This window comes from Typopeltis vanoorti, chromosome 8, assembly GCF_054136105.1.
Source record: "Typopeltis vanoorti isolate ZY-2024b chromosome 8, IOZ_Tvanoo_1.0, whole genome shotgun sequence".
In the NCBI taxonomy this organism is placed as follows: Eukaryota; Metazoa; Arthropoda; class Arachnida; order Uropygi; family Thelyphonidae; genus Typopeltis; species Typopeltis vanoorti.
The window spans coordinates 51,138,235-51,155,324 of NC_143556.1; the positions used below are offsets into that span (position 1 = coordinate 51,138,235).

Here is a 17,090-nt window from a genome sequence, read left to right on the forward strand (position 1 = left end):
CTTCCTCTGTATGGTGTGTGTGTGTTGGGGGGTTGAATACTTAGAATAAGTGGAAGTTAAAACAGGTATTCGATATTTGGATATGTTAAATAACAAGTAATGGATATTGAAACAAATGACTTTTGGATATTGCACTGGATATGGAAAAGATCAGATAAGAAGATTGGATATCAAAACTCCTGAAACACATTGTCTAGAACTGAACAGAAGAGAGAGAGGAAGGGGATTTTATTGGTCAAGCATTAAACATGATGTCCAAGATTTATGTAAAATATTGCCATACTTGTCAGCTAAGGAATCTGTTCAGAGGAAAGATCTTTCGAGTCTTTTGTGAAGTTAGTCCAATCCAACATATCTCTACATATATCCTCCTCAATATAACCTACGGAGGTCATGAATATATTCTTGTATAGTTGTCTGGAGTCATTCATGACCAAAAGAGGTCCAAATTTCACAGCAGAATTGTTTCCACAGTATATATGTTTTTAAATAGCAAGAAGTATTCTTCAATCTTCAATGCAATGGACTTTGTGAGAGAATGAAGAATAAATCACTGAAGTTGATTCTCTCAAGCCTGTTTGGGTCTAAGACAAAAGATTGGGACTTGCACTTTCCTGTAGCCTTTTGTTAGATCTGGCACACATACAGCACTCAATGAAGCATTATTATTATCATGGGCTACTCCATGGAGTCCTTAGACTCATCAAGGGAGGCTCTAAACATTATCAAGCATTATCCAACATTTGCACAGTATCTATCACTCTTTGCTTGAACTCATTCACAATCACAGCATCCACATGACTGGCAACCTGTTCCTCTCATCTACCACTCTGCAAACAAATAATCTAGTCCTGACACCTGTTCCAGACCTGTTCTGAAAAATTTCCTCTGTATTAATCTTGTAAAAACTTTCAGTAATTTGTATGTCTCAATCATATTACTCCTCTTTTGCCTGTTAACCAATTTCTGCACCCCATAAATCTTCAACTTGTCCTCATAAGGTTCATTCCATAATGCTATCATCTTGGTCACTTGCCTCTGGATCCTATCCACCACATCCTCAAGAAACCCAGAAACACTATAAAGAGATATAATAATCTGCTTGTCTCAGCTCATCAGGGTATTTTTCAGTAACCAAGTAATCGATGAGCTGCTTTAGCCACTTTTGCAATATATATCCTCTAAACTTTAACTCAACTATGCACTAACATTTATAAATCCGTTTCATCAATTTCCTAGAGTACAGTTCCATCAATGTGGTATACAGCTGAAGTTGCAAAATTTTTACATCTTTATTAAGTATCGCTCTATTCAATTTTGCATCATGAGCAAACAACTGAATTGTTCCTCTCATATCCTTTCCTATATCATTAATGTATAAACTAAATAGTAGCAGCCCAAGAACAGCCTGTGGCATGCTACTAGTCACAGGCCTTCTACTGGACTCTACTCATGAATAAACTACTCCCTTATATCTCTCCATCAACCTCCCTCTTGTCCACTTCACCCTTATATTCATTCCTATGTGCAGCAATTCATTAATTAAGAATTCCATGTAGTATCCCCTGCCTTTGCAAAATCCCACAGTATCACTATAAGCCTATAAGAAAAAATTCGTGTGTAGAGGCTTGAGTGCTGTGAGGACATCATATTGGAGGCTTAATGGATTGTATACAGCACTCAGAAAAGATTAAAACAGAATTTAATACTTCCTATATATTTCGTCTCAGTAAATGAAACATCTTCAGGGATTACAAAAAAACTAATATGCTACTATTAAGCTAGATAGGACTTTAGTGTCACCCACGTGGTTGGGCTTAGTATTGTGTGTTATTTGTTTTTGATGTTACATTAGTTTTTTTGTAATCCCTGAAGATGTCTCATTTACTGAGACGAAATATATAGGAAGTATTAAATTCTGTTTTAATCCTTTCTGCATACAATCCATTAAGCCTCCAATATGATGTATTAAAAAATGTGAGCAAGTTATAGAACCATACCCTACCCTTCACAAAACCATGTTATTCCCATATAGTATCTCATTTCTGTACTTTGCTCTTGACCAAATTCTCCAGTTCCTTGATTACGAATCCTGATTGGTCTGTAATTTGTTACATCAGTCTTGGAGCCTCCTTTATGCAGTGAAACTATTTTTCCCTGTTTCCACTCCCTTGGGGTGAACCCTGGAGTTGAGACTTAAACAACATGATCAAAGGCACTGCCAATTCCCTAGCACCTTCTCGTAAAACATGAGCTGGCATACCATGTAATCCCATAGTTGTATTCATGTCAAGGTACTGTATTATGCTATGCACCTCCAGTTCATTTACCTCAGTTTTCCACATAAGCCTTTCCTCTCTTGTTACTGCAATATTTCTACCTGGATGATATACTCTTACAAGTGTTCACTTTAGTAATGCTACCATTTTATCTGATTCATCGGAATTCATTAAAATCATTCTGCCATGAACATTCTTCCTTTTACTTGCAGCATACCAAAAGAACTCTTTGGATTATCTTTGGCCTGTACTGTTAATTTCCTTTCATATTCTGCTTTTGTGTTTCTTACCTCACTGGTTACCCTTCTGACCTGTGCTTTATATTGCTCATTTGCTGCTGTCACCTTTCTCCTTGAATTCTCTCCAATTTTTTTTCTTTTTTTGTAACTCCAGCTTAATGATGGTATTCAACCATTTAGCTTCTACTTGATTTATTCTCCTGACTCTAGATATGCAGTCTGCTATTACTTCCCTCAAACACTTCTTTACCACTTCCCAAGCACTATCAACATCCAACACTTGCAGTTTCACATGCCATGGCATTGATCCAAGCAATCTCCTAAAGTTTTCATACTTATCATCTTTGTAATTCCATATATACCCCTTCTTAACTGAAAATCCCACATTTAGCCACCTCTCAGGTCAAGAACACATGATCACTCTCACCACCTGGTAGCAATTGTGTTCATATCACTTATGAACAAATTCTCTGATGCAATTACTAGATCTAGCAGTCTCAAATCCCTAGTACATTCAATCACATGCTGCCATCTCAGATAATTATTCCTTGGTAACTTGCATAAATCCATATCCTTTCTCCCATGTGTTCTTTCCTCCTTCCAATTTATGTTCCTATAGCTGAGGTCCCCAATAATAATTACCCACCCTCCACTCACTGAGCTTATTTGTCGATGCACACTATTCCCATTATCCTTTACATTTCCTGGTCTATAGAAACAACCGACTGTATGCTTTGGTTGCAGTTTCATTACCTCACTGGTTATCCTTCTGACCTGTGCTTTGTATTGCTCGTGTGCCTGCTGGTTGCCTTGAATTCCCTCTATCATCAACAAGTGGGCCTAAGGGGCTGTTTCTCTTTATGTACACTAATGCTAGGAGCATTTGAAACAACAGGGAAAAGTTTTCGGCATTGGTTAGTTCATCCTGGCCAATTGTTATTGGCATTAGTGAGACATGGCTGACATAAGATGATATAGTTAGTGGGATAGAATGTGAAGGGGTATAGTGTGTTCAGGAAGGATAATGGGGAGGAGTATTGTTGATGACAGCCCATGAACTGCAATCAAAGCATACAGTTGGTTGCTTCTAAAGCATACAAACTTCGGAGATTGCTTGGATCAATGCCATGGCATGTGAAACTGCAAGTGTTGGATGTTGTCATGTTGGAGGCTTAATGGATTTTTTACAACACTCACAAAGAATTAAAATAGAATTTAATACTTCCTATATTTTGTCCTAGTCACTAGGACATCTACGGGGATTACAAAAACAATTAATGTAACATATACACAAATAACAAACAATACTAAGCCCAACCACGTGGGTGACACTAAAGTCCTATCTAGGTAGAGCGCCCTCTAAGAGCAGTAGTAGGTGGCCTGGAATGTAAGGTGGGAACTCTGGCGATGAGTGTTTCCCAAATCTTCGGAAGTTTAATGCAACCGTATTTATTGAGATTTGGTTGGTTTTTGAGAGCTGCTGCTGCTTCTAAGAAAAGTCTCTCTTTCTTGAATTTGCTGTGGTGGAGCATGGTGGTTTTCTTCCATGGTTTTCTTCCACTTAAGCCTCTACACACGTGTTGGATGTTGATAGTGCTTGGGAAGTGATAAAGAAGTGTTTGAGGGAAGTAATAGCAGACTGCATATCTAGAATAAGGAGAATAAATCATGTAGAAGCTAAATGGTTGAATACTATCATTAAGAAGCAGTTGTAATCAGATGATGGGAATGCCAATCAATTAGAAAAAGTAAGAATATATCTCAGGAATCACCTTGAATCCTCCAATCAGAGATAGACATATATTTGCTAAGTACTAATTAAGGTCAGATACTAAAAGGCAAAAATGATCACAGTAATTTTAGAAAAGGAAAAAAAAAGTTTTATTATCAGACTTGCCGATATAGTATCATCATAATCAAATTCCTGCCATGTACCCTCAAGGGGTGTACAGGATATGATAGTACTACATGAAAAAAAATTTACATCATTACTAACTTCCTATCTACAATTTTCCTCCAAATCAGTCTGTTACTTGTCAAGACTCCAACATTATCAGATCTTATATTTCTATCATCTAAGGCACTTTGTACTGTATCAATCCACCCATATTTTGGTCTTCCTCTGGGTTGTTTACCTGCCAACCTGGCAGAGAACACTTGTTTTGCTAATCTTTCTTCGCCCATTCTGTTTAAGTGACCATACCACCTGAGATTAGCTCTGCTAACGCATTCCTGGATGCTTACAATGTCAAGTTCTTTCCTAATATCCTCGTTTTTAATATGATATTGCCATCTGTTCATGCCTCTAATCTTTCTCAGGACTCTCATATCTGCAGTCTCTAGTCTTTGGTCAAGTGTTTTACTTCTGACCCAGCTCTCAGATCCATAAGTTAAAACTGGTTTGAGCACTGTCTTGTATATATACAGCTAATTTATTGTTCCGACTAATTTCTCTCTTATTCCATATGAATTTATTCAATTGACTTCCCACCATACCAGTTTTGCTGATTCTGTTATCTATTTCTATATTTAATTTACCATCTTCACTAAAAATCATGCCTAAGTAGCTGAAATGTTTTACATGTTCTCCAGGTTCTCCATTCACAACACAGTTGACATTTTCAATGATTCTGCCTATTTTCATTGTCTTTGTCTTTTTATTGCTGACCTTCATACCATATCTATTACAACAGTTATTCAATTTAGTCAGAGAATCCTGCAGACTTGTAGCGGATTTATTTAGAAGTATAACATCGTCCGCATAAAGCAAAGAGCTGACATTAACATCTCCAATTCTGATATCATGTTTAATACCACTTTCCTTCATAATATGATCCATATAGATAATGAATAACAGAGGGGATAATGTACATCCTTGTCTCACACCAGATTTAACATTAAACCATCTTCCTGTACTTCCTTCAATTCTAACTGCTGACTTACAACTCAAATAAAGACTAAGTAAAAATGATGGTACAGCATGACAAATAGGGCTGATATAGTAATGCATGTTAAAAAAAATTAGAGAAATAATATTTTATTATTTATTTATTTTTGTTAAAGAGAGGCCTATGTAAAGATATTCAAATAAACTTAAACGTCTTTACATAATCCATCTGGATATAAATTTTATTGATTATATTGATAAGATAGCTTATTTGTTTAAATGATATTCTGACTATTCTACAGAACACAACAGTAGTGCTTGTAGCCATTAAGCTTAACCATGCATTATGTTAATGTTGTTGTTAGTGGCAAAGAGAATAAGCAAAACATATACAGTTTATGTTATTGGAACTAAGACACCTGAAGATATTTTCCCATCTACGTGTATAAATTAGACATCTAATAAATAAATAAATACATATAAAAAAAATCTACTTTGATTGCACTACATACAAATATATGTCCACTATACTCTTTCAGATACCTGGCTGTCAGGCTCCACTAGCACAGTCACAATGATTTGAAAATATAGAATAGGATATGCAAGACTGTGATTAGAGAATAGCTAATGGACACAAGAAAAGGAAAACATGAAAAGAGATGTAGAGAGAGAGATTTAAAAACAGAAGGGAGAGGAGTTACAAAAGATTTCCTTCATCATCATCATCATCATCATCAAATTCCTGCCATGTACCCTCAAGGGGTGTACAGGATATGACAGTACTACATGAAAAAATTACATCATTACTAACTTCCTATCTACAATTTTCCTCCAAATCAGTCTGTTACTTGTCAAGACACCAACATTATCAGATCTTATATTTCTATCGTCTAAGGCACTTTGTACCGTATCAATCCACCTATATCTTGGTCTTCCTCTGGGTCGTTTTCCTGCCAACCTGGCAGAGAACACTTGTTTTGCTAATCTTTCCTCTCCCATTCTATTTAAGTGACCATACCATCTGAGATTAGCTCTGCTAACGCATTCCTGGATGCTGATAATGTCAAGTTCTTTCCTAATATCCTCATTTTTAATATGATATTGCCATTGATGCCATCTCTTCACGCCTCTAATCTTTCTCAGGACTCTCATATCTGCGGTCTCTAGTCTTTGGTCAAGTGTTTTACTTCTGACCCAGCTCTCAGATCCATAAGTTAAAACTGGTTTGAACACAGTCTTGTATACAGCTAATTTAGTGTTCCGACTAATTTCTTTCTTGTTCCATATGAATTTATTCAATTGACTTCCCACGATACCAGCTTTGCTGATTCTGTTGTCTATTTCTATATTTAGTTTACCATCTTCAGTAAAAATTGTGCCTAAGTAGCTGAAATGTTTTACTTGTTCCACAGGTTCTCCATTCACAACGCAGTTGACATTTTCAATGATTCTGCCTATTTTCATTGTCTTTGTCTTTTTATTGCTGACCTTCATACCATATCTATTACAACAGCTATTCAATTTAGTCAGAGAATCTTGCAGACTTGTAGCGGATTTATTTAGAAGTATAACATCATCCGCATAAAGCAAAGAGCTCACATTAACATCTCCAATTTTGATATCAGGTTTAATACCACATTCCTTCATAATGTGATCCATATAGATAATGAATAACAGAGGGGATAAAGTACATCCTTGTCTCACACCAGATTTAACATTAAACCATCTTCCTGTACTTCCTTCAATTCTAACTGCTGACTCACAACTCAAATAAAGACTAAGTATTGCTTGATATAATGCCCCATTGACACCATATAACTGTAGCGTATTGAATAGATTCTCTCTTGGCACCTTGTCATATGCCTTTTCCAAATCGACAAAACTTAAATACAGATCTTTGTTATATTCCCATGCTTTCTCGACTATTTGTCGTAAAGTGAAGATCTGATCCTGACAGCCTCTATTTGGCCTGAATCCAGCTTGTTCTTCACCAAGCTTTTCTTCCACAATTCTTCTCAACCGTTTCTCAAGTATACTTGCATAGATCTTGCCAGGAACTCAGTAGGGAAATACCTCTGTAATTCTCACATTCAGTTTTATTTCCCTTTTTATATATGGGTACTCTGAGAGCTCTACTCCAATCATCGGGAATTCGTCCCTCTGTCCAGGCTATCTGAACTATGCAGTGCAACCACTGTAAGACTCTTATACCACCATACTTCAGCATTTCTGGTCGAATATCATCTACTCCTGCTGCCTTTCCACATTTCAAGCCTATGATGGCTTTTTCTACTTCAAGTATAGATATGTATTCCTGACTGCATGCCTGGTCAGTGTTTTTTATCACTGTGCTGTCATCACTGCTTGTTTCATTTAGCAGTTTTTCAAAGTAATTACTCCATACTTCAAGGATATCTTTTTCTCCTGTTTTCATTTCACCTTTATCATCTCTAATTCCTTTTACAGCACTCTTTCCTCCATTCCTAAGCTTCTTCAACAACCTCCAGAATATTTTGCCACCTTCTTGATATTTATTTTCTATATTCTTGCCAAAGTCCTCCCATGACTTTTGTTTAGCTAGTTTTACACAGTGTTTAGCTTTCTTACATTTGTCTCTGTATTCTGTAAGAGTAAAAGCTGACTTATTTGCCAGGAACTTTTGATATGCTTTCTTCTTTTCCTTCACCGCCTCTTTAACTTCCTGTGTCCACCAGGGAGTTCTGATTTTTTTATCTTTGCACACAACCTCACCACATGCCTCTCTGGCAGAATCAATCAATGTTTCCTTCAGAGTTTGCCACTGAATCTCCAAGGTTTGATTCCTGTTCTCAAACTCTTTCATTTTCTTTTCAATAATATTTCTGTATTTTAGTCTACAGTTTACATCTGAGAGCTGCTCAACTTTTATTCGCTTTAAAACTTTCTTACATGTTATTCTTTTCAATATGAAATTAAATTTTATCCTGCTCAAGACTAAATGGTGATCACTTCCAATTTCAAATCCTCTGTACACTCTGGTGTCCTGCACCAGGGAGAAAACATCACTATCAACAATAACATAGTCAATGAGACTTTTCTTATTCCTAGCCTCTTCTCTCCATGTGAATTTGTGCACATTTTTATGTTGGAACATGGTGTTAGTAATAACCAGTCCATGTCCTGAGCAGAAATCCAACAGATATTTGCCATTATTATTAGCTTTGCTCTTTTCTCCAAATTTTCCCAAAATATTTTTGTATGTCTCACAATCATTTCCTACTCTACTATTTAGATCCCCAACAAGGACCAACTTTTCCTTTTTCATTGTGTCAGTTGCTTTTTCTAAAGCCTCAAAAAATTCCTCCACTTCTACCTTAGTAGAACCTTCTGTGGGACCATAGGCACAAATAAGTCTCATTGTCCAGTTCCCCATTCTCATATTTGCCCACATTACTCTACTTGAGACTGACTGCCATTCAAGAAGATTAGCCTCGTATTTTGTGTTGAATACTATGGCTACTCCTTCTTTTCCTTGATTGTTATTGCCTGAATATAACATTTTGTATTTATTGCTCAGAAAGATCTCACCAGTTTTGGTCTTTTTTGTTTCAGTCACCCCTATTATGTCGATCTGGTACTTATCTAATTCCTCAGCTAGCTCCATTTCTTTGCCATTCAGGCTTCTTACGTTGATAGTACCGATCTTTAACTCTGGTGATGTTGAGTTGGGGTTTGTTTTCAGATTTGTTTCCTTAGAAAGGAAAATTAAATACCAGAAAGGAATAATGAATTTTTTTGTGTTTTGTTATCACCAAAACTTCCAAAGCTTTTGTGATTAAACTTAGGGGGAGGAGAAAAAAAAAGTGCTTACGAACTTGACAACTGTTGAGCAGAAAATATTCCAAAAAAATTCTTTTTCATGTTGGTCATTAAGCAGTCAAACCTTGTGAAAATAAGCATTTATGTTTGGTTCCTGCTTAAACAGAGATTGGATATATCTGCAGTGAAGACCAGCTGATAGAACAAGTGTGGATTGTCATTTTGTTTTTGCATGATGCAACTGTATGCAAGAACTTTAGGCAAAATGGTGTACTTGGAAGTGGAGATAACTGCCTATGTTGCCTTATTTATGCAATAATCAGAATTATTAATACTCTGCTATGTCACTGTGAAAGATAGGAAATTTAGTGATGAATTGGTTTCTGTTTCCAGGGAAAGCAAGATGCTAATATAAAATTGCATTGCCAGTTGATTTTATTTTGAAATACCTATTTTTTATTTATTTGATTTATTTCATATGATGACACAACAGTCGTGAGCCCCTTTTACAGGGAGGTACGGCACCATATGCACCCCCCCATCTTCCCTATTTTATCCGAGCTCAAGACTGGCATAGCTGACGAATCAGGCCTATTGCTGGGTCTTAAGTATTCCTGAATGTAATCCGTGTGTATTCATGAGGCCGGTTTGGCTGTTCTGGGGGAATAAAAACCTGAGATTTCGGGTGAAAGTCATTAGACTCTATGTACAAGTAGCCCTGTCATGCAGTTACTTCATGCGCAAACTTTATTTGCTTAGACTTGGATAAAGGATGAAACCAAGAATATAATTTTTTGGCATCTTTAAAATATAGTATAACCAAGTGAAAAATGTTCAACATGCACTAGTGGCCAAAATGTCCAGGCTGAAACCCATCTTAACTGGACAGCGGAACAATGGGACAGTGTTATTTGGAGTGATGAGACCAAAATCTCCCTGTTTGGTAGTGATGGCATAAAACACGTAAGGAGAAGAATCGGAGAAGATTTGCATCCTGATTGCATTACATCTACCGTGAAACACCCACTTAGTGTTATGATCTGGGGGTTGTATGACATCAAAAGGTGTGGGCAGAATTTGCATGATTAATAGGAATATAAATGCCCAAAAATACATAAATGAAATACTTGAGCCCAAACTGAAGCATTTATATTTCAACAGGATTCAGCTCCATGTCTTGCAAAAAGTGGTTTCAAGATAATCATATTCCACTGCTGGAATGGCCTGGGAATAGCCCAGACCTTAACCCAATCAAAAATCTATGGAGCCGATTAAAGAAACTTGTTAGCCAGAAGCAACCCACCAATAAAATCCAATTAATAGAAGCAATAATTCAATCTTTGTTTCACATTATAACAGTTGCAGAACTAAAAAACTTGGTTCACTCCATAGAAAGGCGTTGTAAGGCCGTAATTAACGCTAAAGGTTACCCAACTAAGTATTAACTCACATTGTGAGAATTTTTGTATATCTCATTTTTTTTGTGTTTCACTTTTCTTCTTTATAATTACTGTTCTAATAATGTAATGCAATAACCTTCATCAAAGTTATTGCATTACATTCTTGATTAAATTATCTTTCCATTGATATATAATTTTATGGTATTACTAAAAAAAAAGTGGTGTTACGAGCCATCAAACCTCAGAAATACACTTTTTCCAAAAGGCTTCCACAATTTTGGCCACTAGTGTACACTCATGAGCTGAAACATTATGACTACCCAGCCTCTTTCTGGCCAAAAAAATAATGTTCTGAAGGTCAGAACATTATTATGTCTAGTTCAGAATACTTCAGGACACCATGCATGATAGTATAGTGAAGTTAATGTCAAGACAGGCGCAAACATTTATCTTGACAAAAGGCAGCTCAAACATACTACTAAGTTGTCAAGATTGTTTTAGCTCACAAGTACATTTTTAAAGCACTTGTGAACTACAAAATACACTCAGACTAAAAATATGATTTTAGGAACTGAGGATTGTTTCTTAAACCATGTAATTCTTTACAATAAAAGAATGACAAAGCAACTGCTGACTTAATAGAAAAGGACAGGTGCTCCTCTAAAAATACATGCCATCATGTAGATCAGGGCTGTCCAAAGCACAGCCTCAGGACCCCATGCGGCCCGCAGTGCGATTTTGTGCAGCCAGCCTGTGGGTTTTGATTTTCATGAGCGAAAAAATAAAAGAACAATTTGAATCGAATGCATATTAGATATTTTAATTCTTTCACTAATTGATAATCTCGATGTTGGTAATTTTATTTGGTGTTATTACATCACTATATACCCACGTGTTTTTCAAATATTAGATGTGTCAAAGAAGTGTTCTGACACTGTTTTGTTCCAACGCGCATGCTCAGAGTGCTCACAGGGAATGTAAGCGCACGAATAGTACGCAATTAGTGTTGTTCGTTTGTTCAGCTTTCAAGGTTATGTTGCTGCTGCTCACCAAATTACTCGATACTCATTGCGATGCGGCCCTCGGATTACCTAAGGTTGTACAGCCCTGATGTAGATGATAAAACTAAATTATGAATTTATAAAATACAACTCACTTTAATTTTTCAAAACTTTCAGCATCAAGACTCCATAATTCTTCTACCTGTACACCCTTTACTCCTATGTAAGTAAAAGTATAACATCAGAAAGTGCTGAAATCAATAACAATCAAGTAAAAATCAATGTCTCACAAAAACTGATTACTTAACAAAAAAAATTCTGCATCAACAGTGTAACAAATTTCCCACCAATCTTCATCATTAAGAGATATCAAACCAAGAAATGCTTGGGAACACTTCATAATTAATGCAAAAATTAAAAATGGCAAAAAATAGCACTAATCTACACTTTTTATTTAACTCAGTGACATTTATATATATTATTTGTTGTTGTTGTTCTCTGTCAGATTTTCCTATAATACTTTCCCCATTGTAATTTCTGCCCTCACACAAACATAAGAAAAACCATACATTTTCTTATCAACACCACTCTTTATATACAATTTTCATGTTATTCAATTTATTTAATTTTAAACATGACATTGAGACTAAAGAATCTTATATAGTGTTATGGCATATATATCTGTTGGATCCATTTCAACTACATGTTGAGTGTTTTAGTGTGTTATATACAGAATCATCAGAATCAAAGAAATAGTTTTTAAGAATTATTTAATAATATTTTATTAATATTAAATTCTAGCAAGCAGCAACAATTTACAGAATCAACATCTCATTGAGCTGTTTCACAACAAGAGTATAAAAAGGAATTTGAAATAAGAAGTGATCATAATTTGAATAGCATACTGAAAAGAAAAGTAAGAAAGTTTTAAAAAGACTCAAAGATATTCTAAAACGTCTTTGAGTCTTTTTAAAACTGTCTCACTTTTCTTTTCAGTTCACTGCATTGAACTGCATTGTGGTAGAAGCTACTCAAGAGGAATGGCTTCATGAGTACATATCAATACTTGAGGTGGTCTTTGAAGTTGCCCCATACTATCTTCGGGCTTGACAGGCGTGGAGTACCACCCTTCTCATGAGGCATGCTCTCAGACTTCGGCCAAGCAATGGTACATGCTATTTCCTCTTATCAGGGTTAGCACCCTTGATTTTCTTGCTCTCTCTCTCTCTCTCTCTCTCTCTCTATACAATGGAAACAAGTATTATAAAGGAACTTTCCTCTCTTAGGATTAGTAGTGCAAGAAACACAGTCTTCAGTCTTATTATCCTCTACCTGCTGTATTTTCTAATTGTGATCAAGATCCATTTCCATGTTCCTACTGCCCTTGTTTTCTTTCTCCTCTGCTTGAGGTCTGGGTGTTCATCCATCATCTAAACATCCTGCTAAGGCAATCTCTGTAGGATGGGCTAGATGGACCCCAAAAGAAGAGTGAATTCTTGCCTTCAAGGGAGGTTGACCTATCAATTGCTGGCGAGTGAACCATTAATACAGCTCTTTCATCTGTTATACCTTATAGATCCTTCAACAATTAAATCACACAGAAATTGGAAAGTTACAGATCATCCTCCTTATAAATAATTATATTAAACAAGTCTTTTGTCAACAACACATTTTCCAGCAGGCACTTGGCAAAATAGAGGTGCATCGGCAAGATTAATATTGGATGAAGAAATTAATCAACAATTTTCCAATCAGTTTTCAGATTTTGTGCCATTTTGGAATTAAGTATTCTCTGCTTCACCACCCATATTTCAGTCTAATAGCTTTTAATCATTCTCCATTGCATCCAGATTGTCTTTATTATATGAATGAACAATCGGAAATTAAAGCTGCCTTTCTGAAAAATTCTTCTGCTAATGGTCCTGATGGTTTTACAGCAATTAAGTTGAAAAGTATTTCTCTAAAGATCCTACAGGACATGTTGAATCTTCTCCTGTTTATTAATAATTTTCCTACATTGCTTAAAAAAGTCAAGGGCCATTTTCATCCCTAAAAAAATCAAAAAGATTTTTTAGGGATGAAAATTTGATTGCGAATTCCATTTATTACTTTGCTGGATTTACAGAAAGCTTTTGACAGTGTCTCCCATACTGCTATTCTTGAAGCACTTTCAAGGATTGGTTGTCCTGTGCATTTTAAAGATATTATTTCTAAGTTATATAGTAAGTCATGCATTAGAATTAGTACTAGAGATAAAACATCTATTTCTTCTATGTCTTTCCTTCATTTATGATGCCACGTATTGGTTTTAATTTGAATGGATGCCAAAAAAATGTGATGGTATTTGCAGATGATTTGATACTTGTTGCTGAAACTAAGATGGGTGTTCGAGAGTTGTTAGACCAGGCTGCTCAGTATTTTACTCCCAGAGGTTTTGCTATTAATGAAGACAATTCTTTTACCATCATCCTAATACTATCAGGTCATGACAGGAAAATGAAAGTCCAGGATTACATCTTTAAACTTTTTAACTAACCTCTTAAACCTATTAGCATTTTGGACAAGTGGCAGTACTTAGAATTAATGTTTTAGCTGTAGGACAATGACCTTGGTTGAATCAACTTTCAATGTTTCTGGATAAGCTTTGTAAAGTTCCACTGAATCATCAGCAACACATCGCGTTATTAAATCAATTTGTGTTACCTAAATTATTCGATCCTTTAGTATTAGGAAACCAACTTAGACTATACTGAATAGACTAGATAAGTATATCAAGGAGTTAGATCTCGGCTGAGACTACCACATGATGTACCAGTTGTTTATTTTCATGTGGCCATTAAATCTGGTGGATTACGAATTCCTGCAATGAGATAGACGGTTGCTCGCTTAAAATAACTAAGGTTAAATAAACTCCAACAACTCCTTTGATTCAACAAGAATTAACTAAAACACTACATTGGATCTTTGAGAATGGAATGCATATTGTTTCTAATTCTCATGAAAAGAAAAGATTTCCAACTCTCTTGAAAGGAAGAGAGAGGAAAGAGAGGGTTCCATCTCAAAATCTTTGGATCCATAAAGGAACAAGAATATAAGCAAATGAGTCAGTTGCCAGTTCAATTTTGTAAAGTATAAGGTTTTAAAACTTGGGAAGCATAGCTGGAATGTAGAGTATGCACGTGGTTGAGAGATCTTAGAGGTGGTGGTGGTGGAGATTAAGGATCTAGGGTGGGATAATGGTGGACAAAGACCTGAAGTTTCAGGGATACATTTCTACAATTGTGAGGATAGGACAGTGAATTATGGTAATGATGCAGGACACTGATACAGAAGTAAGGATGTTCTTGTTCTATTTGTATAAGGCTTTGATCAGGCTACACATGGAATACTGTGCACAGATCTCATCGCTTGGTTTTCAAAAGGATAAAGAAATATTGAAAGGGTTCAGGAATGAATGACTATGATGTTGCTGATCTTTGGAATGTTGAGCATGTGAGCAAAGATTGAAGGAATGCAATTTGCAGCATCTTGTGGATAGGAGGGAGGATATATATATATATATATGTTAAAGATACCAAGCTATTTTAAACTACCTGCAGGGTCAGCTAGACTTGCATTACGTGCAGGCGCAAACTTGACATATTTGTCTGTTTGCTTACTTGGGAAATGGAGTAAAACCAGGTCTAAAATAGCTTGGTATCTTTAACATTTATATACCAAAGGTAAAAATACTTTCTAAATTTATATCTCCTCCTGAGATTTTTATTTAATAAGGTTAAAACACCTTATGATAACTTGTTCTGGTAAAATACTTATAAGCTCTGCATTACTAAAATCTTGATATTTCTAGCCTGGCTCCCACTGATGAGACCTCAATAAAGGTCGAAACCGGTCTGGGTAGTGGCCCCTTGCCTTTAATACAAAGCATCATACATCTCCTCCAAGAGATGTGCTTTGCATTATGGGTAAATATTAAGATTAGTGATCAGAGCTTATTCTACTTTTACCATGAGTTATCTTGGTCTTGCACTACCTGCAGGGTCAGCTAGACTTGCATTACATGCAGGTGCAAACTTGACATATTTGTCTGTTTGCTTACTTGGGAAATGGAGTAAAACCAGGTTTAAAATAGCTTGGTATCTTTAACATTTATATACCAAAGGTAAAAATACTTTCTACACACACACACACACATATATATATATAGGTATCCCTTGCTTAACGCGGATTTGATTATCGCGGCGAGCAATCCCTTGATATACACGACAAGAGTTTTGATTAACGCACCTTTAAATTTACCATGCAAAATCATGCTCACGCCACGAGGCTGCTAGCCTTGTGGTTATCCAAATTCTCTTAATGATCTGTGTGAGAATGTGAAAGTTTTATTTTTCCCACCAAATACAACATCATTGTTACAACCTATGGACATGGGAGTCATTGCAACTTTCAAAGCCTATTTTCTTAAAAAGACATTCTCAAAGGTAGTAGAAACAACAACAGGAGAAGATGCAATCATGCTCCACGAATTTTGGAAAAAATTTAACATTAAACACACAATTGAGAACATTCGTAACTCATGGGAGCAAGTGTCTTCTAGTTACATGAAAGCTGTTTGGAAAAAAATTCTGCCAGAATGCGCTAATGACTTAGGTTGTTTTCAAAATCCTGTGAACAACGTGGTCAAAGAAATCGTTGCAATTGGTGAGGACCTCAGTTTTGATGGTGTTGATGCAGAGGATGTTAAAGAATTATTGGTTTCAAATTCAAAAGATTTCAGTGACAACGATCTTCTTGAAATTGAACAATGCACATATGAAGACAACAAACAAATCGAATGTGAAAATGAGGTTCCAAAGGAAATAACAGTCAAAGAACTGGATGGAATATTTTGCAGTTTAGAATCACTTAAGCAGCAAGTAATGGATATGGATTCAGATGTTAATCGAAGAATGTTTGTTTGCCGAGGTCTGGAGAGTCTGCTTGTTATCGTAGAATTTATGCCGATAAGAAAAAAACTAAAACTGTTCAAACGACTCTTTATAACTTCTTTTGATTAAAAAAAAATAGAATTAATTAATGTAGGTACAAGTATTTATTAAACATTTACTTTGCATTCATTTTTTATCTTTCCTAAAAGAATACCATATAAAATGAACTATTAGTACAGTAATCGATCAGGGACGAATTTTACTTTTTACCATTCATTATTAGATTTGATTAATGCAATTTTGATGTACGTGGATTAATTAACCGCGTTAATCGAGGGATACCTGTATATATAAACTGGCAAGCAGTTGCTACCAATGTAGAAGAGGTTTTTCACAGAATGGGGAGAGATGTATGTGTGTGTGTGTGTGGGGGGGGGGAAACAGGTAACAATGGGCCATCCCTGAAAGCTGTAAAAGGAAGATGTATGCAAGGGGTGCATTGCCTGAGGGTGCATGAGTGCAGTGACTGATAAACTGTGTGTGAGGTCTGATGGT

At 35.9% G+C, this 17,090-nt stretch overlaps 1 protein-coding gene across 1 annotated transcript in view; it reads right to left on the reverse strand.

Moving 5' to 3' along the window:
• Positions 1 to 17,090, reverse strand: part of Uch-L5 (ubiquitin carboxy-terminal hydrolase L5) — a 176,831-nt gene that overhangs the window by 144,240 nt on the left and 15,501 nt on the right. Inside the window, exon 2 of the mRNA XM_090397231.1 lies at positions 11,760 to 11,823. Within this exon, the coding sequence (XP_090253357.1) occupies positions 11,760 to 11,823 (64 nt within the window). The remainder of the gene's footprint in view (positions 1 to 11,759; positions 11,824 to 17,090) is intronic.